The sequence below is a fragment of the Thunnus maccoyii genome, chromosome 3 (genome assembly GCF_910596095.1).
Source record: "Thunnus maccoyii chromosome 3, fThuMac1.1, whole genome shotgun sequence".
Lineage (NCBI taxonomy): Eukaryota > Metazoa > Chordata > Actinopteri > Scombriformes > Scombridae > Thunnus > Thunnus maccoyii.
The window spans coordinates 4015376-4040159 of NC_056535.1; the positions used below are offsets into that span (position 1 = coordinate 4015376).

The 24784-nt window shown below is 39.6% G+C and overlaps 1 protein-coding gene across 1 annotated transcript in view; it reads right to left on the reverse strand.

Moving 5' to 3' along the window:
• fbln2 (fibulin 2) overlaps positions 1 to 24784 on the reverse strand; it is a 79903-nt gene that overhangs the window by 16443 nt on the left and 38676 nt on the right. Inside the window, exons 7-10 of the mRNA XM_042407088.1 lie at positions 22786 to 22914; positions 17948 to 18049; positions 2621 to 2755; positions 283 to 420 (exon numbers count right to left, since the gene is read on the reverse strand). Of these exons, the coding sequence (XP_042263022.1) occupies positions 283 to 420; positions 2621 to 2755; positions 17948 to 18049; positions 22786 to 22914 (504 nt within the window). The remainder of the gene's footprint in view (positions 1 to 282; positions 421 to 2620; positions 2756 to 17947; positions 18050 to 22785; positions 22915 to 24784) is intronic.

Below are 24784 nucleotides of genomic sequence, written 5' to 3' on the forward strand. Positions count from 1 at the left end.
TGAACAGGAGGAATAATAACAGCGAGGAAAACCTCTTTCACTGTTCATATTGAGACCTGACTGAAGAAAGACTTGAAAAATTGTGAACCTGTTCATTAATCCAGCCAAGGACAGACAGTAGGACAAGGAGCACTGAATCTGTTCTGAAGACAAAGTCTGGGGCCAATACTCTCTATTAGCTATTTAATGGTCATGTGTTAGGAGTTTCTAATATTTTGTGTGCCTTCTATGACTGTTCGTGAAGTTGAGAGCCAGCAGAGAGCCGCACTGACAGCCTCTTACCTATACAGTTGCCATGGGAGTCCTGTGTGAACCCGGTCATGCACTTGTTTTTGGGATTACACAGGAAAGAGCCCACTGTATTCTCACACACCAAGCCCGTACCACAGTTATGGGTTCGCAGAACACATTCATCAATGTCTGTAAGAAAGAGCAGATAGTACATTTATGGGATAAGCATAAATGCAATGAGTCATCCTGACAAACCAAAATAATCCACACTACATTCAGTGTATTCAGTGACTGTAAATCTGCTGTCAACTCTCTCAGCTTCAGTCTGAGCGCTCAGCTTGTTAACAGTACAGTAGGTGGCACTGTGACTCAAGCACAGAATAAACAGTTGAAACATCCCTGAAATCAAAACTTCCACTCTGTCAGTGTTTAATTTGAGGAAAAATTCCCCTCCCATAAAAATATCACTTGTTCCAACTCTGCAATTAACAGAAGTTGAACAAAACTTCTTAAATGACAGTTATTGAATCTCATGAGCAATGGATGGCGTTTAAATGGAAGATTTGCTCCTTTCGTTTTTTTTTTTCTTTGTGCCGCAAGCCAATTTCTCAGGAGTTAATGTTATATAGGGCTCTGAGATTCGTCCCATGGTACACAAGTGGAAAGTCTTAATTTGAGCTTTTCTCTACCAATCTTCATCAGAGGGATGCATTTCTGACGTCACAGGGAAGATTTATCCTTCTTTCATGCAGCTAATTAGTTTTATCCTTGTTGGATGGTCGACTAAATATCACCTTCAACATCCAGCTACATTGATTAGTCCTCTCTGGTGCCAAGTGCTGATGACACAAGTCACAGAGCTTTCATATGCTTTACTGCCTGCGCAATGCTTCCTCTCTGGGTGATTATCTTGTGACATATTGAATCTGGGCATCTGCTGAAGCACAAACATCACTACTGGGGCCAAAAGAATTAGCATAAATCTTAATGAAGCTTTGCTGACTGAGCTGGCTTTGTGTCATGAGTACAGACACACAATTGTCACAGTGCGATTGGAATCTTTGGATGAAAATGATTGGAAATAATCTGTCCATTTTTTCTGATTTCAACACATTGCTCTGGGGATTTGTGTAGATTTTTTGTGTCAGTAATGTTGATTGTACTCTTCTGCATCTGAAAATGGCTCGAAGATAAAAATGAGTAGTCTAAATATAGCCTGTCTTTGTTACAAAGCCCCTCTGAAAACAACTGTGCGCCATCAATAAGGCCAGGATACTCCATTAGCCACAACACCTATTTGTGATGTACTACACTATAGTCTTGTATTCAAGGATTTGTGAGACCTAAAGAGGCCATTTAAGGACAAATTATTTTGGACTTCTTGCAGTACAATTAGAGAGAGCAATAGAGGGGAAGAGATGACAAACACTAGGACCAGAATAGCCTGTGTGTGCATGTACGAGCATCTATTACACAGTGCCAGTTTGAGCCAGGGGTGTTGGATGTGTGTACTGATGGTTGCTGGTTCCTCTTTAAACTGCTGAAAAACTGGCAACTCTGAGTATCACACTCCAACACACATGAGCCTCAGCCAAACATAACTGCCAAGTTGTGTTAGGAGGTGAAAATACACTGAAGGTAATCTTAAGAGTCTCACAAAACGAATGCTACAACTTCATACAGTATGAATGAATATTACGGCTTTCAGCTAGATGTATCACAGCCAAGAAATTACAACAATATTGGACAATCCACACCTCACAATTTACAGTGCCAATGAAGGAACTCTTACTTTTCGCCTTGCCCTTTATGTAGCAAGGCGAAAAGTATGGAGTGTGGCGGTCAGGCTGGTGGTTGGGCTTGTAGTGAGTCTGACTTTCATGCGAGTTTGTGTCCTGTGTCAGACCTGATATTAACATTTGCCTTTTTATTAACAGCAACCACAATCTTTCCCTAACTTAAGCCAACCGTTTTAGTTGCCTGACATTAAAGTTATATTGCTTAATTTTTTCCTGAAATGAAATCCCATTTTTGATACTATTTATAGTCATACTTTGGTTAGAAATAGCCAATGTATTCATGTTTGGAAATTACCTCTCATTATAAAAGTAATGATGACCTATCTATAAATAAGGGGCTCAAATGAAACAGCGCAGCATATAATCCAGTGTTACTGTATGTAATTTTATCTCATCGATATCAGGCTCACTGTTTACTGTTCACTCTGCCTGTCCTTCCTGTCTTACACTAAAAAAAAAACAAAAAAACAAAAAAACAACATGTTCTGCATATTAAAGAAGACAGCATCAGAATTTCCACTACTTCAGTGGCTCTGTATGAGTGCTGGGTAGATTGGCTTAATGAAATACATCAGCAACAATGAACTCACCCTCACAAACACTGTTCCTCAGCTGGTGGCCTGCAGGGCAAGTGACCTGCAGCTCGCATACAAATGAACCCACTGTGTTCACACAGCGCTCGCTGGGTCGACAACTGTGGGTGTTGGTCACGCACTCGTCCACATCTGCAGAAGAAGAACAAAGGTGACTGTGTGTGAAATGAGAGGGGGCAGAGGGAGACGGACAGAGATTATGAGGTGGAGGTGAGATGGGACTCTTGCAGTTTGTGATGGACAGGACCTGGATGTAATCCCCCCCCCCGCTCCCTGACTGTCACTGTGATGGGGCTCAGTGAATCAGCAGCAGATGTACGTCAGCAAAAAAAAACTTAAGAAACTAACAAAGAAAGTCTTTCTTACGTCAGGGAGTTTGAGGCATTCTAGGAAATTACATGTTTTGCTTTTTGCCTGCATGAAAATCCAACAGGTCATTCCTTGTTGTGGTCAACATATTATGTTAAAGTGATTCTCAAATTCATTGATGAGAAAAAACAAAAAAAAAAAGGTTTGTGGAAATTCATCAGAAATGCTCCTTAAGTTGTAAAACCTCTGAGTGAGGATGATGTACGTGTCTCATTGACAGTTGACCAAGACACCATGTTAACTGGGGGGACAGACAGCGTTTTGTATGGAATGGTATTGATGATTAAAGTTGCACTAATCTATATTTTTATATTAGCAATGGATCAAATGACTATATGCCATGTGAAAGGAGTCACTTGTAATATTGAACCCACATAGAATTATTATTATTATTGAATCTGCAGCTCTGATCAGCTCTATGAAGTGCTTTATTGTCTTTTAGCTCATTGTTTTGGTTTAACAACCTATAACTTCACTGTTTTAGTTCAGTCTCTCATCAATGTCATTTCCAGCAGCAGGCTGCTGTGTTCAGCAAAATAACTGATAAATCCACTCTACGCTACCTGCCCAGCACCAGACTGCAGAGAGACGGATATTTTTTCAGCAGTTGGTGAGGACAAAAACAGAGCTAAAAGGAGTAACTGAACATTGGACTTAGATTCATCAGGTGGCCGGAAACATGACTCCAAATGAATGCTAATGTGGTTCTCTGTCTGCTAGACATTGTGTAATTTGGCTAACAAATTCACTGTAACAACTTTATATGGTGATAATATATCAATATTGAGTTTATAGGTTGTTCTACTGCACCAAAGTAGCCCACAAAATTCATTAATACTGATTTAAGGACAACAATATTTTTCATTTTGATTTTCATTCATGGGTAGGTTTTTAAGCTGTTTAAAGCACAAGAGCAAACTGGCTAATTAGCTATCTAGCCTGCAAAGTGATGTACTGTGGTAATTGATGCTTGGTAGCCTATTCAGCAAGAAATGTGCAACACAAGTAATGTCTCCATGATTGGAGATAATTACCACTTTATGCAAATAAGTTTGAAATGAAATTATTTGAGTGGCCATGGACAAAGAATCAATGGTATTCTTGCTGGTATGGTGGTGGTGTCTTAAACTAAAAAATGTAAAAATAAGGGAATTCAACTTTAGCTGGACTGAATGTTTTTAGTACCACTGATACTGCACACATTACCCGCACACAAAGCTGTGTCCTGCAGTGCTGTTTGGTGGGCCACTATATCAACTTTAGACAGTGAGTGCTTTGTAAATCCCAAGTCAAATTTAAAATATCAGGTCTTGGCAAAAGTGAAGTGATATTTTGCTTGTCATGCTTGTTTGTGTGAAATAAAATACACAGTTGCAAACCTTTAAATCTTTATCAGTCAAACAGCACCACAGCCGGTAAACAGGCGTTGTTGATTTATGACATTAGTGGGCTCATGCCGAGACAGTGGATCGTGACTCTGTTGTGGCTCATCTTTATCAAACTGCTGCATTCCCTTATCATGCATCGCAGCGCATGGCCGATTAGCTGGATGCGCTGATAGGGTTGGACTGGGATTATTGTGTGTGAATTTGTGCGTTTGTGTGCATGCAAGAGTGTGGCAGTCATCCAGATTTGAAGATCACCTCGAAATATGGCGCATTCCACAGGGAACCTGACGAAAAGGTCTTGTACAAATCTGCATGAAGGAGCCAAGGCTCAAAACAAAAAGGAGGAACATATTCTCCTGTGTTGCCTGTGTATCCGTTGGCAGTCCCTTGCTGAAATGCCTGTCTTGACTTTCAAAGCTTTTGCTACGGGGAATTTGAATGAACTGTGTGCCTTACAACACCTTCCCACAGGGAGCAGAAGGAGGAAAAACACTGATCTGAGGTTTTCAGCATTTACCTGGTGTGTGAGTAACACCCTGCAGCTTTTTTGCTGTGAGGTAATTCACCTACCAACACTGCACAAGCATCACCTCTCACAGCACAGAACACAGTTTATTGTATTATATGAAGTCTCTGTAGATTTGCAGGAAACACATTCTTACTCACTAAAATTAACAATTTTCTCTTTTGACATTGTCCTGTACACTCTGTAGACTCTACAGGACTCATGCTGTTGTGACATACTCTTGTTTTGGGGCCTGCCTTCGCAAATGTCCCTGTTTGTTCCTCAACTGAGAGACATCTGTTGTCTTCGTTGTAGGGAGGATATTTCCAGGGGCAAATCACACTGAGTCCACCCTGTCCTCTGGGCCCTGCTCTCTGTCAAGCCTAGGGATGGACGGGCCTGTTTCCAATGTTTGCGTATTGCCAGTGGTGCAGAAAGTCGCCTTCTACTTCCACCGCAGGGCAGCATTATTTCCAGTGCGTCATTTGAAGAGGGAAAAGAAAAAAAGAAAAGGAAAAAGTGCCTACTGCCTCAAGGTCCCTACCTTTCCTGACTGGTCTCTGGGGACAGCCACATTACACAGTTGTGAGGAGTGAAGTGATCCAATACAAGGCAGAAACAAAGAGTCTATTTTTTGAAAAATAAATAAAAAATACAAATGCTTAGTTAAATGGAGAAGGGCGAAAGCAGTTTTAGAAAGATTTCATCAAGAGACCGGAGGATGTCTGGTAGGCAGCACTATTATGCAAAAGCAAGAAGAAAACAAGATCTTTTTGAAAAGTTCAAGCTGAGGTAGATGAAGTAAGCCTTGGCTTTATTGCAGATTTGGTTTGAGACAGGAGGGTTAGGGTTACACAGATGCAGACTGGTGGGACTCATGAAAAGCTGGGGATTAGGGGGTTAGGGTTAGATCTCAAGCTGTGAGAACTCAATAATGACAAACGTGAATACAGGAATATGTGCCACTTAAAGCATGCATATGAACAACATTTTTTCCAAAAAGATATGGGATTCTATTTTAATCACAGACACCAGTAGAAAGCACCAGGGCACCAGGGCATGTGCACAAGGTCACTGAGTGCTGATCCAACTGCACCTGCAAGTTTGAGTGCTATGAGAAAAAATGCTGGGCGAGGTGAAATATAAACCAGAGGGTGTGGTGATAAATGATTTTTTCTTATCCAGTCATATTAACCATTTCATATCTTTTAAACAGCTATATCAATGGTGTGTGGGTTTATTTTGCAACACAATAATACACTCAAGAACTGTTACAGTCACAGATCCTGATAAAATTTTGCTGGTTGCTTTGAGCTTGTTTGTGATTAGTAAGGTTACTTTTAATTGGATTTGGTTATGTTTACATATGACAATGAAGCCACTGCGGCTAAAATTGTGAGTGAAGCAAGAGTTTGTTCATTAAACAGTGAACGATACAGTTTATATGATTGCATTAAGTTTGAAAATCCCCTCCAGGAATGTTTTAAGATATTCTTTGAGTAATAATTTGTGTCTAATATGTTTTATCTACAAAAAAAGTTCAACTACCTTGTTAGAAATTCTTAAAATTAAAAAATAAAGACCCACGTAATAATGAAAACCTGTCTTTTGGGCCTGACCTGATCAAGATGGCGGAGTAGAACTCCCTCTGCTCCAGTTCCTTTGTCTTTGTTACAGCAAAACCTTTTGATAAGACCACTTTCAAGTCTATCACACTTGGAAAAAAGAACAATAACTTCTGCCTGCCTTGTATATTACAATGTCGCCGTGATCACGCAATTTCAAAACCAAAGAGATGGTTGACAAACCACAAATGGATGACGATGAGACTACCGCGTGCCAGCTGACAGTGGCCTATCTTGCATCTACCTTGAAAAAGTCAGTCAGGCTGAAAAGAACTTCAAAGAAAGATTTGAAATTTAGAAAGTCAACTAGGAACCACACAAGAGACCCTTCTAAACATACTGAAGATCAAGACCCAGCGCTCAATCACCTTAACACTGCAGGTAGGGATCAAGAATGCTGAAGACACCACATAACAACACAGCAAAATACTGAACCAACTTGAAAACAAATTGGTGTCCCTTGAGGAGATAAGAAGATGAGACAACCTGCGCCTAATCTTCCTAAAAGAGGGAGCGGCAAGGGGAAATGCGTTGGACTACCTAACAACCAACATCCCCAAGTGGTTCCCACATCACTCTGAAAATCCACTGGAGCTGATGCGAGCTCATTGCATCAGGCCAATGCAACTTACATCTGCTACTCCAAGAGTCATGATAGTGAAATGTCTGTGCTTCACACATAGAGGCCACATCTTGAATGAGTCAAGAAGAGTGCCTGTGAAAGTTGCTGGCCACACTGTTCAATTCGAACCAGATTACAGTGACTGTATTGCCAGGCGGAGACGTCCCTGCTATAGAGACAGAGTGCAATTAAGTCCCCCCACCTTGGAAGAGAAAACAATTCATTGCTCTCCATTGACTTTGTATTGAGTGAAGGTGCCTCCTTGTCATTTCTGTCTGCTAGCAAACAGAAAAATGCTGCTGTGTGGTGGGATGACCTACCAACAGGGTAAAGAACCCAGAACTAAGTCTTTATAAGCTGCTGCACTGAAAAACTGAGCCTTTAAGAAGACAAAAGTAGATAACGTTAAAGGGTTGTGTGCTGTGTGGTGGGAGAGACAGACCTGACCTGAGCTGCACAGACAACCTGCAGCTCAAGAACCTCCATAAAAATGACACATATACCTGGACACACTGCTAGTCACAGCGAACAGGTTGAGTTGAGTTGAGTAAAAACAGAACAGCTGTTCAGTTGAAAGTTATGCAGTGTTTGTAACAGATGTTTAAATCACAGAATAGCTGACCTGCATTCAGCTGAAATACTAACTTTAAAAAGAGCCTGAATAAGAAATGATTGCATGTCTGTGCATGTAATTTCCCTGCATATGTTTACAAACTGTACTGGCCATATCAGCTGTTTAAAGCGTTATGCCAGCCTGTTATGTGGTGGAGTTTGCTACACAGTTGTGCTATCTTTACTGTAGACATGATGTCAGCATTGCATTCATGTATTGCATCTTAACATATTCAATGTATGGGTTTCAGCATATACTATAAACAAACCTTTTCCTCTCTGGTAGACGTAAGGTGCTAAAATAATCCTTTGACATGCTAAAATCTAATTTTTTTCTACCAGCAACAGGCATTTCGTTAGCGTTTCAGCCCTTAGTTGCATATTATTCCGCTGGTTATTTTCTCCTCTGGTGGGCATAGTTTTGGCGTTGCCTCTCTGACTTTCAAACTCATACTACGCATATCTGCTGAAACTGCTTAAATTCTCTGTGATTTCAGCTATTTTCTTACTTATTTTCTAAGATATCCATTTATGTTTGATATCCAGTACTTAATTCAGTAAAGTAACTTTAATTCAGACCTTATTTGAGTATTAACAATAATTACAAGATGTTTTTGTTTCTTTCTTATTTGCTGTTCTTCTTCTGTCTTGAAGCTGAGTGGTTTTGATTCTTTTTGTTTTTGCACTCTTTTTTGCTCATTTTTGTTTGCAACTCTATTCTCCCCTTTTCTTGGGAGATGGGTATAGGGCTGGGAACAAGAGGAGACCAGGGGGCATGGTGGTGGTGAATGTGGGACAGGACCTTATGGAATGATCTTATTTCTCTTTATTAAACAATTGTAGTCTAAACTCCATTTATGGTCTTCTCATTAGCGCAGGGAGTCTTACTTTTAATTTGACAAGTTTACATTATGAATTTCTAATTGATATTGTGGGTGTATGTGATGTGCTGATGTGTGTAGCTTTGTATTTTGTATTTTGTATGGTGTGTTCTATGTGTTTTGTTTGTTTTTTTGCTTTGTACTGTTTGTTGTAATGCTGTTGTTTTGATTGTGGGGGACTAGCTTAGCTTAGCTTCGAGCTAACTCCGGTGCAGTGCATCTTTAATGTTTAAAACTGTACACTGTCCCAATCAATAAATCAAATCAAACTTTTTTGAGCATCTCTTGGTGGCACTGCTGTTTCTTTTATACATTCATGACTAACATTACACTACTATCTTGGAATGGGTGAGGCCTAAATATCCCTCAGAAACAAATAAGCATTACGGACTTCCTATGGAGAAAAAAGTAGAGGTGGCCTTTTTCAAGAAAAAATGGAAAATAGAGGTGTAGTAATCCTTGCAAAACATACTTTTCAATATATGGATCTAGGATGTGGGAGAGATACTGAAAGGAGAGTTGCTTATATAAAATCAGTAGTAAATGGGACAAAAATGGCATTTCTCTCTGTATATACACCTAATGTATTTGATGCTGAATTCTATAACTAGTTAACTAATACAATACTTGAATTATCTGAATTTGCTCTAATAATAGGGGGTGACTTTAATGCAGTCTGGCTACACTCTTTGGACAGAACTGAGATCACTGAGCCAAGAGAACAATGTCTGGCATCGAGTGCATTACGGAAATGGGCTACAGATTGTTCTGTTGTAGATGCTTGGCAGACTGCACACCCAGTGAGAAAATATACTTGTTTCCCTTTACGACATCAATCTTTTTCTTGTATTGACTACATTTTCATCTCCATGTCTCTCTCAGATCACAGAACTGTGAAAGGTATAATAACCATTCTATCTACTCCAAAGCATGCAGCACATTGGCATTTCAACTCCACACTACTGCAGAATGAAACCTTCCTAAAAGAAATGAATGTACAATTAGATAAATTTATTGCAACTAATAAACCATCAGATAATGATCCCGGTATTCTGTGAAGGCACTGAAGGGATACATCAGGGATAAAACAATTGGGTTTGCTTCCAATCTGACTGCAATCAGATCAATCATCAATCCAGACTGCAGGATATTCAGAAATTAGGAAAAGACATCTCTGAAGTATAGCAGAATACATTATGGCCTTGAACGTTATACGTTGAGCTGTTGCTTAAGAGGGAGTTACTCAGCAAAGACCTCAATCATTTATTCAGACACAGAGCAAAATTATTATCTAAATAGTGCACAACCAAGCCACTTGCTAGCAATGAAACTGAAAACCAAATATAACCTCTATTAAATCCATCACTGGTAATTTGTGTACAGACCCAACAGAAATCCCTCAATCCCTCACAGAAATTAATGATAACTTTGGTGCATCCTACTCCTGTTTATATACATCAGAGATAAGTTATGGCACCCAATCCTGCTCTAGCTCTTAAAACCCACTGCAGCTTCCACTGCTTTCCCAGGAGGATCACATTGATCTTGAAGCTCCTTTGTCTTCATCTGAACTCCATAAAGCTCTTCTGTTGATGAATAAAGGCAAGTCACCAGACTTAGATGGTTTATCTCCAGAATTTTATTTAGCCTTCTGGCCCTAGGTAGGACCTCTCTTGATGGATATGATTCTCTTTGTAATTTCAAAGGGTTCATCCTGTAAAAAGAGTAACATAGCCATTATCCAAGATCCACAAGACTGGTCAACACTGATATCAAGCTATATGCCAAAGCGCTAGCCTCTCAATTGGAACCATATATGAATTTTCTAATTCGTAAGGACCAAATATCGAAAACTGCCTTGCCTCAGACAATGTACGTCGGCTTCTCCATATCACTGAGTTCTCTAATAACATTAACTCCTCAACAGCTGCCCTTTCTCTTAGTGTGGAGAAGGCTTCTGATCACTTTGAGTGGCTATGGGTTTTGGTAATCATTTCATTGCTATGATTCAAGTTCTTTATTCATACCCCACTGCTATGGTCTTGACAAGGAACACCTGTTCTAAACCCCTGTATCTCGTAGCTCCCATCAGGGCTGCCCTCTTTCTCTTTTGCTCTTTCTCTTGAACCTGTGGCCCAGGCTGTCAGACAATCAGTTTGTCATGAACCTATTATCATGCATGACACCAAGCACTTTATTTCTCTATATGCCAATGATATATTGCTTTTTATCCAGGATGTCCCACAGTCGCTTCCCCACTTTCTAAACATATCCAGTAATTTTAGTCAGATCTCGGAATATAAAGTTAACTGGGATAAATCTGCTTTACTGCCACTAAATGTATCAGCAAGACAACTGACCTCCATATTCAATATCCCTGTGGTTCAGAACATCAAATACTTAGGAGTGTTAATCCACCCTTCAATTGGAAACTTATGACAGAGGTAGAAGCAGATTTACAAAGATGGAAAATTCTCCTGTTATCATTTAACTCTCACATCTCCATTATTAAAATGAATGTCCTCCCAAGAATCAAATTTCTTAGCTAAGTGATACCTTTACCACCACTTAAAGACCACTGGAAAAACCCATTCTCTAACATCGAGGTTTGTATGGGGGAGTAAAAAACCCAGACTGAAACTGTCAGCTCTCCAAAGACAAAAAGGTGATGGGGGATTTGGCGTACCTAACCTCCAGTGGTATCACTGCTCATTTGTACTGCGCCCTTTCACCAAATGATTAAATCCTGCTTATGGTGTGTCTTGGAGACCAATAGAAGAGAACATGGTGCACCCTCAGGTTACAAGATCTAGTCTACCTCAACATTTCACTCAAACAATCAAGAAAGAAATTTGGCTGAATTGTTACTGAAGTAACAGTGGGTGAGATATTAATGCATGGTCATTTGGGATTACTGTATATTTATCTACTTTATTTGTGATCTACTTGTGTAAAGTAGAATTTAAATGCCAATAAAAAAAATTGATCACAAAAAAAAGAAATTCTTAAAATTAAATTTTATTCTTCTCCCACTTTGAAAAATCCAGAAACTATGAAAATGCAAACATTGTTGATTTCAGATGTTTAATTACTGGACATCACTTAAGCAATATTACACAAGAGGGTGTGCTTTACCGTCATTGTTGGCACGACAGTGTCAGGTCGGGTACAGGACAAGTCAGGAACGAGGTGCGTGTGCCGAATTCCGTAAGCATCATTGAAGTGCCAACAGTAAAGGTAAAGCACACCCTTGAGTGCATATAACAGTCATCCCTTAGTAACAACCTAGCAACAGAGATGATTTCTAGTCCCTGATTATGAGTCAGCCAGCCAACTTGAGCTCATGCTTTCTGGAGATTGCGGCATTTCCCAAACTGAATACATACCTCACATATAAACACAAAACTGCTTTGCTAGCTCAATCTCGTTGTAACTAAGATATCCGCTGAAATTTTTTTTTTCCATGGACAGATTCAGCTACTATGTCCGCAAACTTCACAGACATTTTTAAACTAGTAGTGCCGTGTCACTAACACACCGGCACAGCTGATGGAGGATGCCAGAGTGGGAGCTATACTCTCAACTGAAGGGAAAATGGCTAAGTTTTGCTGTGCATGGGTGTGCCGGGTAATGATAAAGAGTGGAGAAGGGTTCGGGTTTTCCAGTGTGTGAGGATGTGCGTGTGAAACTCATCTCACAGTCTAAGAGTTCAATACACTTGGTAAAGGGTCCGTTTTGTTTTCCCCACAACTCCTAATCAGTTCAGTTCAATCCAGTTTCACAAACATAAAAGAAAGATAACTCAAAACTCCGCTCTGGGTTTTCACTGCAAATCCCCCCACAAAACAAAACAAACCAAAGGCGCTAGCAAAGCAACACAGTACATAAAGTAAAGCCAGCAGAAATATCAGATAGGTCGGACCACCGTGTTTAACTATATATCTTCAAACGTTACAGTTACGGCTAAAAATGACAACAGAAAGAAACAAGTTTGCCAAGTTTACATATCTCCACGATTCAAATCAACCACCAGTCATCTACCTAGAAGTGACTGTTGTTATACCCATTAATTAACGCCCACACGAAAAGGCACATGAAACTTATGCTGAATCAATGGCTTCTGCAAACAACACAGACTGATAAACTCATAATTGTCAAGACTTGTCATGGCTGAATCCACATAAAAAAGCTACTCTACTGTCTCTATCAAGATTATATTCAAGTTTACACTAGCATCTTCAGTACCTGCTATCAGCCGATAGAGACTCAAGGTCATACCTATTGCTTTATATGCCACCTGCACTCCGATTTAAGCTGGTTTCCCCACCCTTGCTGCTGCTTAACAAGTGGCACACTGGCACAGGTCAATGGAGTACAGCCATTGGTACATGGAGATTGGTGACCTCATGTAATTCTCAGCGTAGCTCTGCCTTTCATTTCAAACCTGTAACAAGGTCTTATTACTCAAAACACCTGTGTGCAGGGCCTGTATTTAACAATGTCTTATTTACATTATTTAGCGTTATTCCACAGCTGCTGTGGATTTGCAGCAAGTATCTAATTTGTGTTCACTAATAGAATTACTAAATTATTTGCAAGAAATGGTGAGGACCCTGGACAGGAGACTGAATGAACACCAAAAATAGTAGTCAGTTGTCTGTGAACACTAGACCAAAACCACTCATAGTATGGAACAAGAAGTAGGGGTCAAAGGTCATCCACATCTGACGCCCGATACCATCCTTCAACTGAGACAGGGATTACAATCTCCCCCTCCCATATATGACCACCTTTTATTACTTTACTGAAATTCCATTTATAGGTCACGTGATCATTGCTAAACCATCTCCATGACAACTGAGCAACTCCATCCTCTAGAAGGCCACAAGATGCGATGTAATCTTAATAATAATCTTTTCTATTCTCAGCAAAACATCAAAGAAATTATTTTCACCCACACACCAACAGCTAGCCATGTGCCTCCTTATCTGTATGGAACTCCATCTTATTGTGTTCCTCTTTCCACCTCCATGTATTCTCCAAAATATCAAAAAGATTTTCAAGGTTGTGGAAACATCTTTAATCTGCAATTCAGTGCTTACACCACAAAGTGACATTCATCATCCATACGAAATAGGTGGGTTGGGAAGCTCGGTGACGTAGTGACTACTCACAGAGTTAGTTGGTGAACTGCTGTGGCTGGCGAGCTCCTGTCTCATAACTTGTGGAACAACTTTTACCCTGATAGTGGAGGTTTAAGCTAATGAGCTATGATACCTTCCACCATTTGGACTCTCTGGCACTGTCAGGAGATAGGTTGCAATTGGACAACGATGCAAATTTACGAGTCAAAGTTCACCAAAATTGAACTTAATGAGAAAAATCTGCATTCACTTACCCCCAAGAGTGAATCCACTTATCGCAGCGATTCCATTGGAATGAACTGAATTAGCCATGAAATAAAACCTGGTGTGCAGGCCTTTATGCAGTAGTACTGCTTACACTAGTCTTTGCCCTGCCATGAAAGCACTAGCCTTGCACTTAGACTTTTAAAAGGACAGACTATTGAAACATCTCTATTGGGATAATGATTTGAATGGGTTTCCATTTTGAGTGAAACAGCTATGATGACCTTTGGCCTGGATTGGACCTCAAGGCTTCTCTCTGTTTGACAGGGCGGGTCCATGACTCTGAAAATGATGTGGTCGATTACTGTAAGTATCTTCCGCAAGGTTTGGCTGAGTAAAATAATATCTCTCTCCAACAATCCCAGCCATGCAAACCTAAAGATTGTGTTAGCAATGTGACCACAGAGAGGATAATGCAGTGTGCCTTGATTGCTATTTAGTGCAGAGTCTCATCCACAGTTATCGTCCACATAATAACTCTGAAAGCTGATCCTCCTGCACTGTTTAGAGGAATGCAAGACAAATCTAACCTTGCCCGCAATGGTTTGTTTAGTCCTCAGAGTGAATTTCATAAGTGGGTGAAGGTGGCAACCACATACATTAGAGCTACAAACCGCTATGGTGTGTGAATGACCAGTGTGTCTGTGTGTGTTTGCCTGGGAAACTTAAGAATATCCTTTCACAGTTTGGTGATGAGCAGAAATAATGTCAGAGTGCTGATTAACCATCAAACAAACACATTTTTTATTCAGGTTATGCAGAGTCTTCTGCACACATCCCATCCTGCCTGTAACACTGGAAGGATCCTTGCTTATTCACACACATCTCCATGGGAACAAATGTGTGTTTCTATTCATTCACATTCATATGCAGCTGAAAACACCATAGGGAGAGCAGCAGATAAAATCAGCTTTATTTACCCTGTAAACTTGTGAATTAAAATATAACACAGCCATGATTAATCACATCAGTATTTCTGATAGGGGTGCTTACATTTGCTGAACAAATTTCAGAGGACTTTACTACAAACATCCTAGGTGTTAATGCCATCACAGTGTTTTCACAGTTTTTATGATATATCTACAACAACAAGCACTACACAGTTTACTTCACAGTCTGTCAAAGCCTCAAAACCCCCCCTCATGTTCACATCTTGTGGTGCTTTGTTTTGCTTTTTTGCTTTGCTTTGTTTCATTTCAGTCGGATCCAAGTGTTGCCCACCCACGTGTTCACATGTGGGAACACTTTAGGAGAGAAAGTCCTTACTCTGCTCACTGAGTGAAGTGATAGGAGGGGAAACACTAACTCTTATGTAGTGCTTATGCATCCAGAGGTATTATGCTGTCTGCTGACAGACAGACAGATTAAATAAACCCAGCCAGGACTGCACTTCCAATGTATACATTCAGCGTTACAACTGCAGGGAAATCCATTACTCAAAGCAGTAACTAAGCATTACATGATGTTGCATTTATACAAGCAAACATTTTTCATGTAAATATCACTCACTCTCTAACTATCCACCTCTGTAATGGCATCTTGTCCAGTTGACAGTACCATGTGGTGTAAGCAGGGATTTTCACAAGCAATACTTATCGAGTGGGTGTGCATCGAATTCCAGAGGTGGACTATACATCACTTTTTTTTCTCTCAAAAACTGCTGCCAAGGTTTAGCCCTGTTGCAAATTCATGGATCAATTTACTAACTATTACAGAAAATTTATTACTGTAAGGCCATTCGTGGAAAACAGTCTTTGGCACGGTAACAATTACATTCTCTTCTGGGGTGAGGTTTAAAGGTGCAGTGTGTAGAATTTAGTGGCATTTGGCGGAACGGACTAAATGGAACATAATATGCAAAGTATGTTGCACCGCCATGTTTCTACAGTAGCCCAGAAAAGACAAACCAAACACTGGCTCTAGAGAAGGCCTGTCACGTTTTTCGTGTTCTACATGCTTGGAAGGAGAGAGGTATTTAGTTGGTTGCAATCTGGAGCCTCATTGATGCCAGTAAATCTTACACACTAGTCCTTTAATGTTGTTGGTCTACCTCTGTGATGACTTTTTCCCACAGTATAATGTTAACTTGGACTGTGTGGATGTTTTTCTTACTGTCATTTCACATTGATCCTCAGCTCCAGCACCTCCAACGAGCCTTTATTTGGTGAGCAGCTATCTTTATATTGTGAACTTTCCATTATTATTAGTGATGTAGGTGACTCTTTTAGGATGTAATGAAGCTTAACAGGGTCCTTCAGAGCTACCTATTCTGATAATGTGTCCTGGATAGCAGTAGTGAAAGATGTATTTAGTTCCTTTACTTAACACCCTGCAATAAATCCTACCTTCATGAAGGTTATACTTGCCAGTACTGTCAAATTGTACTTGTCATACTGAGAGGTGTTTCTAATAGTTTGTCCACTCCATTTATGGCAACGATGGTAGATTACATATTATAAACACCTCTCAGTATAATAAGTACAGTTCAACAGTTCCACAAGCTACAGCCTCTAAAATGACCATTACAGTAAGTAAAATCAGCACCACTCTAAAACAGTTCAACCAAAACTGAGTATTATAACCTTCATGAAGGTAGGATTTACTGCAGGGCTGCAATAGGTGGACCTTATAAACTGGAAAAGTAGTCTATTGACCCCTTTTACTTTATACATTGTCATTTGATGTATTGCCAATATAAGAAATAATACATAGAGTGATTTTAATCTGCAAAATAACTACTAACTACATAAATTATGTGTATACTTAATACATGGAGTGGAGTAAAAATGACTAGAAAATAGCATAACATGAAAATACTAAGGAAGGATAAATCTGGTGATATTCTGAAGTTTTTCACCAAATCCCATGAAAAGACCAAAGCCAACATTGAAGTGAACTATTAACAAGTATTGTGTGCGTATCTAAATCCTAATATAAATTATTCCTCTATGCCATAGTTGTACTGGTGACATGTTCCTTCATTACAATGAACACACACACTGCAGTTTATCCGTTGATCCAACAAACACCATCCTGCAGCTCCAACAAATGCACGTTACTCCTGTTTGAGTAGAGTTTGCTAAAAACTACAGTTCCCAGCTGTTTTAGGAAATTATTAAAAAATTAAACTAAATATTTCTGACACAGGTTTATGCCACCAGTATAACCAATGGATGAGTGCCACGGACATTATAGGGAAGTCGAAAAATACTAAAAGACATATTAATGTATTGTTGGTCCTTTCATGAGATTTATAGAAAATAACAGAAATATAGAGTATTGCCAGCCCTATTCTTTTTATTACTTGAGGAAATTATGTAATTTTGGTTTATAGTGAGCAGATACATCAATATTGTTACCATCCTGATTTGCGGACACCACACAGCACACATGATTATTGTCATTTAAACTACAACACACTGCAGTTGTGAATTATGTCCGAGGTGCCACTGTTGTGCCACCGTATCACAGTTTTATGAAAAGAAGGAAACTAAGTAATCACATGCAATGTCAAGTGTTTGTTATTGCAGCTACAGCTACCACAGAGTAATTGGCTATGGTTGACTCATGCTACAAGCAACGGTCTCCACCACCAGGAAGTAGGAGCCCAATCAGTCGATGCATTGTTTAGTATCACAAGACCTGCATTTTCCTCCTTCATGAGTGACTGCATCCAATTAAAAAGTGTCCTGATCTCTAGACAAACTGCTCCATTGCACTCTTGTTTTGTTGTCATGGCTGCATGTGTTTGTTGTTCATTTATGTAGCAGTGAGTGGTATTGTTGGTGGTGTTGGGTTGTTTGTTACTTTGTGCAAACCCAGCTTGAGGGGTTAAGCTTAAGGGATACATACGAGCTCTGTGAATTGTTCCAATTATGGCCAATGGCAACACTATGAGATGGAGCAGTCCTTACCTTCACACATGCGTCCATCTGTCATTAGCGAGAACCCTGGGAAGCAGGAGCAGTGAGCCCGGCCTGCCACCACTGTACACTGCTGACTGCAAGGACCATTTTCTGCAAGAGACAGAAATATGAGCAGCATGATTACAACCATCTCCTGATGCCATACAGCTACACCTCCAGGACAGTCATTCACATATAATGTCTTAAATTTCTCATCCTTGTTTCTCTGCTGTCCCAGTAATTCATTGCCCTGTTGTCTTGCTCCCCAAGGCTCCTATGGAGCCCGCCTTCACACCCTCACACTGATCATCACTCCCCGCAGGAAGAAGCCTCTCATGAGCCATCGCATTGAACACAACTTAATCGATTCTCCCTATTTAACAGCTCGATAGTCCTGCAACAAAGAAGCATGGGCCAGAAACTGTTTCCCCACAATTACTCACCAACACATTCCGCACTAAAGCTCTGCAGTGGTGAAGTGTCGGAAGGCCCACTCAATAAATTGATCAGGATATTCTTATAACTAACAATCAGAGACACACTGAAGGAGCAGCGCTTTTGTTGGAGCCTGGAGTACAGACCCTGGCAGCTCGAGGGTTTGCGCTGCTGTTCTCCTGACTTGATCAAGATTCAGCTCATGAACCTGCAGCAGCATGAACACAGAAGATCAGCTATGGCTGAACGGTTTATCAGTGAAAGCGCATGCAGCGAGGCAACTGTCCCTGTTTTTACTTCTGTTCATAAGGGAGTTATTCGCTGCAGGAAATTCAGGCAGCACTCAGACACATCATGTGTCTCAGCCGGGCCTGCTCGCTTTGTTTCAATAAAAGCAGAGTTGATGTGTTGAGCAGATGTATCCGGCCTACTGGGCTCCAGACATGGAGTTAGAAGCTCAAGACACCAGCAACTGCATGTACGCTTCACTGCCTCATATGAAACACGCTCCAAAGCCCAAAACACTCTCATCACCCACTACACATAGAGCGTAACACACACCTTTATCAAAGGGAAGGATCCATGAAGAAGTGTATCACAGCAGGAAGTGAAGACCAGAGCTAAAAATCTGCAAATCATGTTTCATATTACTACATTAATGTATTATCTCACAGCTACCTTTATGCTGATGGTAATGCAATTTTGGTGAATAATGTCAAAGCCTGAAAATGACGTCCATGTGGATTCATTGCTTATGAATAGATCACCCGTTATTCTAAATGAGGTCAATTAGCTTGGGTTGAAAGTTAACAATAGCTGTGTTTCCATTAGATTCACAAGAGAATTTTAAGTGAACTTTTGGAATGTTGCAAAAAGGAAAATGCTTCAACTGGTTTGAAGCAATAAACTAGGCTACACATAGTTTTGTCAAAAGATGGCGGTATAGGCTTAAATAATCCGCCAGTAAACAGAGAAGAAGAAGTATAGGTTGCCAACCGGAAACAAAACAAATAGTTATAATGCTTTGACGAGAGAAAAATGAAGAAATGAAGAGGTCTTCAGGAATTTGAAAGGAAGTTGTAATTGTTCTTTCATGTCAGCTAGTATTGGCCATGTTTCATGCTATCCGGAGACGAAGGCAAAGAAATTTAATAATTCTAATGGCCGCAGCAAGGGAGAAACAGCACATGAACAAGTTCTGGGAGGTCACAGTGGACATACATTTCACAGCCAGCCTTTGACTGCAACATTTCAGAATGTCGGAACACAGCGAGAGAAGAAACAACTGATCAGCCACGTAAGTTAAATGTCTGCTACATCATTATTTATTCGACAAATGCGTTTCCATTTACTATTTTGTGCATAAACCCATTTTCGACATTTCCAAAATCTACCTCAAGCAATTGTAAAAACTTATTGGAGAAATTGAGGAAGGTTTTTTTTTAATTTTGGCATTTCCATTAAGCTTTTCTAATGCGATACTCCATATGTTTCAAGACTGTGGCGATTGTGAAGCGCCACTACAAACAAAGCACAAATCTTTGGAGCAAACATAGCATGAGCAGCATGTTTAGCAGAGCAGCAGCAGCAAGTAAACCATTGTGTCTACATAGGAGGCGTTCAGGAGCATGGTTGAGCATATTTCACCCATGTTGTGGAAGTGCTCAGACCCCAGTACACAATGACTGTATATATATGCACATAAAATGATGGAAATAATTTCGATGGGGGCAGTTCAAAATCATTTTTTTTCACTCAAATCCGACATGAAGGCACAGAAAATAGGAATGATCTAAGCGCCCAATATGATCGAGCCACTTTATTTTGGGATGCATCATTTTATTTTTAAATGCAGCCCTTATTTTAGGCTACTTGAAATGAGAAAAGAACATTTATTTACTATTACAGTACTTAATATTTATAACATCTGTGTATAAGAGAATGTTTCTGTATATACTTATTCACACCTCACATCAACTGTATTAATTTCTCTATGTGATGAAGTAGTGGCTGGAGGACAAGTGATCGGCCAGGTCTGAACAGGCACGTTTTGAACGGGCACTGCACTAGTACATTTGACAGTAGATGTACAGTAACAGTGAAAAGTTTGGTCACACTTTCTAATTCAAGGGAATGGGAAGGTGTGTCCAATCTTTTGACTGGTACTGTACATTTACTATACACTTCATGATTAGATGACATTTATGTGGAGAAACTCTGGAGAAATCTCAGTGGTTTAGTTTTAGTGTAGGCTATGGAGCTAAATAAGGCCAGTTTGGTACTTGGCACATGAGCAGCAAAATTTAAGTAAATAAAAACTGATGTGCTAGCTAACAACAGGCAAACATACTAGCTTGCACAGATACTGTAAATGTAGTTTAGTGTGACTTTTTTCTGGGAGGTCAGCTAGGCTAACTAGCTCTTAGCACTTAAATAATGGCTACAATACTTTTTGAAAAATTAGTAGCAAGTGTGCTAGTTTTCAAAAATATAAGCTATTTTGTCTTTGAGTTGTTAATATGGCTCTCTGGCTCTCTCCATGTCAGCTGATGCCAGAGAAGTGTAAACTAACTCTCCAACGTATTGGGTACTGACTATCTGAACTAATGATGAAAGTTTTTTTTTATATGTCTGCAGCTTAAAAGGATTTGGCTGGCGATTTTCTATATTTTTCTTATTGTCAACACAGTGCAGAGCCAAACAAACAATAACCTGATCTACTTACTAGTATTGTGTGTGTGTATTCAAAGCCTGATCTTATTCCTCTGTCTCCGGGGAGCAGAAAAGCTGGCGAGGCTCTGTAAACAGAACCAGGTTCCTGCATACAGAACTACTCTCCAGAGACTGAAAACGTGATCACTGTTATTAGTCTTTGGAGCGGTTTCTAAACAAACTAATGTGCCCAAACTTTTTGGGGTGAAGAAACATGTCACTTGGTGCAGTGTCAATGAGCTGTGTGGCTCATTGACATGTTTTTAATAGTTTTTGGACAACAACAGAGGGCTATGGCACAGAGGAATCAGACATATCAGGCTTTGGATACACACACAATACTTGGAAGTAGATCAGTTCATTGTTAGTTTGGCTCTGCACATGAGATTTGTAGATATAAAGAAAAACATAGAAAGTCACCAGCCAAATCCTTTAAGGCTGAATATGTAGTTTCTGACTTTCTGGCCAGTAAATATAATAATCTTGGTCCTATTCACTTGTAGATGAAAACTGACTGCTGAGGCAACTAGTTTCATGTGGCATAAACTTACTAAAGAAAATGTGCCAAAGTTAAATTTGGTCACACTCCTTTCAATAAATATCAATCTATATGGACATTAGCATTTAAAAGCACTGTAATGGAGATTCTACATAAGAAGTGACCATTGTTTTAGGTCAGGTTTTGTAGTCATCATTTTTATCAATGATGGCTCTCATATCTAAAAAGTAGCCATTCTATGAGAAACAGCATTTGGACTTGTAAGGTGTACAAGTGCAAATTTAGTACAATGGCTTCTCATGAAGTTACTAATTGAACCAAATATCATAATTGATACACTTCATGTGGTATAGTATGTGCACCTCGCCGCCACTGAGGAGCATAACAAACAAACATTCAGAAAAGCTCAAGGCCACCAGAATCAATAATGGATAAAGGTTCCTGACATAAATGTACCTTATTTTGGAGAAATAGTGTTGTGTTACACAAAGTTTAGAGGCATACATATGACATTTATTTTAAAGCATTCATTAGCTAAATCAAAATCATGATGACTTCAGTCTGACGGTTGAAGTGCAATCAAGATGGAGTCACGGAGTAGTTTAAGAATGTAAATGAAAATGTAATGTAAGCTACACAAAATGGCAACGACATAATGATGTTTTGGAAGCAGGGTTTCTATTGTCTTGTTGATTATAGTAATCCATTTGTTTCAGTTTGGTCTTTATGAATTAAGTTCAAGTTCAAGTTTCTTTATTATTACGTCCTATCTTAGGTTTCAGCTCCTCGACAATGCACTAAGGAAAAAAAGAAATATTTAAAATAGTAAAAGCAATAGCCTAGTATAGTGTAAAACATATGAGTGCATGTATGTATGCATGTATGTATGTAAAGTGCGGTTTGCATGTGTCCTACCTATACTATATGAATAAATATCTATATGTGTATATTATATGTCTATGTACATACAGTATATGTCTGTGTGTGTGTGTGTGTGTTACATCAGGCAGGCTGCAGACCATTAGTGTCCCTTGTTCTTAAGCCACAGTTCTTTACTATCTTAACATTGGTTTTGATGTATTATTATGTGAATGCACAGATGCTGAATACTTGAGCGTGTACCATTCGTAGAGAGGTGTAAGTGTGGCGATTCCTTTGTTGATGTCACATGAATACTTGACATCTGTAACGTAAGCATTACCTGCACAGGGATTGAGGTGGACAGGGCTGATGGTGAATGTGCTGGTTGTAGTGCTGGTTGGAGTGGTTTGTGTTGGGATCACAGCAAGGCTGTCCTCTTCTCTCACTCTGTTGTCCTCGTCAGGACTCACTGCACATGGAAACACAACAGACACCATGAGGGACGTGTATAAAGTACTGCAGCTAAATGAAGGGTTAGTCATTCAGACTTCAAGTTGAGATACTGCAGAATGAAGGCAGGTTGACTCACATGTTCCCCATATATGAAACCAATTTTAAAAAGTAATATTCCACATAATATCTGTTTCTTAATGACAAGACATAATTTGACCCATGCTGGATGTTTTTGTCATTAAGCTCTTTTATAGAACAGAGAGAGGTCTGTGAAGAAGTGATCTTTCATTTGAGGTTGCAAAGAATGTTGATGAGCCTAAGTTTAAGACTTTAGCTATTGCATAAGTGCCATAAGTATGATGATGTAATGTGTTGTTGGTTTAACACAGCATAATCATAGTGAGATGACCATACATGTGCAAACACATAAAAAACATCATTCCTAGATTTAAGCTTCTAATAGAAGTCAAATATTTAAGTTTTGTTGAGCAGCAATTCCTTCATCCCTCTGTCAATGAATTCCAATCAGGCATCTGTACAATGTGAGGTCAAATAGCAGACAACATGAGCACAACCCATATATATTTAACACAAGTTATACAGACCAAACTATGTGATAAGAACTATTTTCACACTATGTGGTTAGCATTATATCTGCCAGGTCATCAATTTAGCATCATACTCATGGCAATAAATAAGACTGACTGCTGGATGGAGTATCCAGAGGAACTAATGCTGAAAAGCATGAGAGATATGCCACAACTGTGCTATGCAAAACACTCACATACATAATTAAAGAATTTTAATTATAGAAAATCAGAACTTTATGTGATTTTCTGCCACCTCCAGTGGCTCTAAGGAAGCTTTGTCAAGTCTGAGAAATAAAGCCTGATGATGTCATCAGAGTAATCTGGGTTCGCTTAATGACATATAGCTTGTGTAAAGCTATATGTATATAATACTGTATAGTTACATGTTCACAATTGACCCCACTGCTGAGACACCGCCAATTGTCTTTCCTGGCTGCCACCATGACATCTGTAATCAGAAGAGTGCCCAAAACACCAGCTGCCAGTGTGCTACTTACACACCCTTGTGTTACGTGTGATCTGCAGGCCACTGTGTCTCTCGTCTTTGTTTATCTATTTAATCAGACTGTTTGTACTAGTATCATGTAAATTGTGAATCTGAGACACTTGCCGAGATACCTTAAGACTGGGCCAGGTTGAGCTCATTGTGATAATTTTACAAACAAGCTCTCACATTTACACACTGTAGTGTATAGAGACACTACAGAGAAGAGGTAGTTGCCTTTATTTTGTTTTAATGGATACATAAGCACAGGGCAGCTCAGTCAGCTGAGGTTATATTTTTTGTTTTAGTCAGGAACATAGATTCTATTAAAAGTTCTGTATTAGAAATCCTCTTTTTATATTGTTTTCTTTGTTTTTTCAACACCCGCAGGCCCTTTTTTCCTTTGTAGCTTTTGTTAATTGTATTATTCATCATTATATGTACTCCATTTAAGTTTGACACATGATCCACTGCTGCAATAAATAACTTCTTTTCCAATTTGCAGCTGGTTTTATGTTGCTTCCCTTTCCTCTAGAGCACCGGGTCGTTACAGTTACAAATGTTTGACAGACATGGCTGTTTACCAAGCAGGGAGGGTTTAATGAAAAGATGCTACTGGGTTGCATTAAGGGAAGTGTAGGATCTATCGCTTTTAGATTTCTCAGCCTTGAGTCCCCCAACTTGAAGTATCCCTTCGATGGGCCAATAGGAAAATGTTAAAATAGGTGCAGCCACCAGCTACCTCTTGACTGTTAAATGAGAATATAGTCCCAGTAGAAACTAATGATAGTGTAAGTGCTGCTTGCATGCCA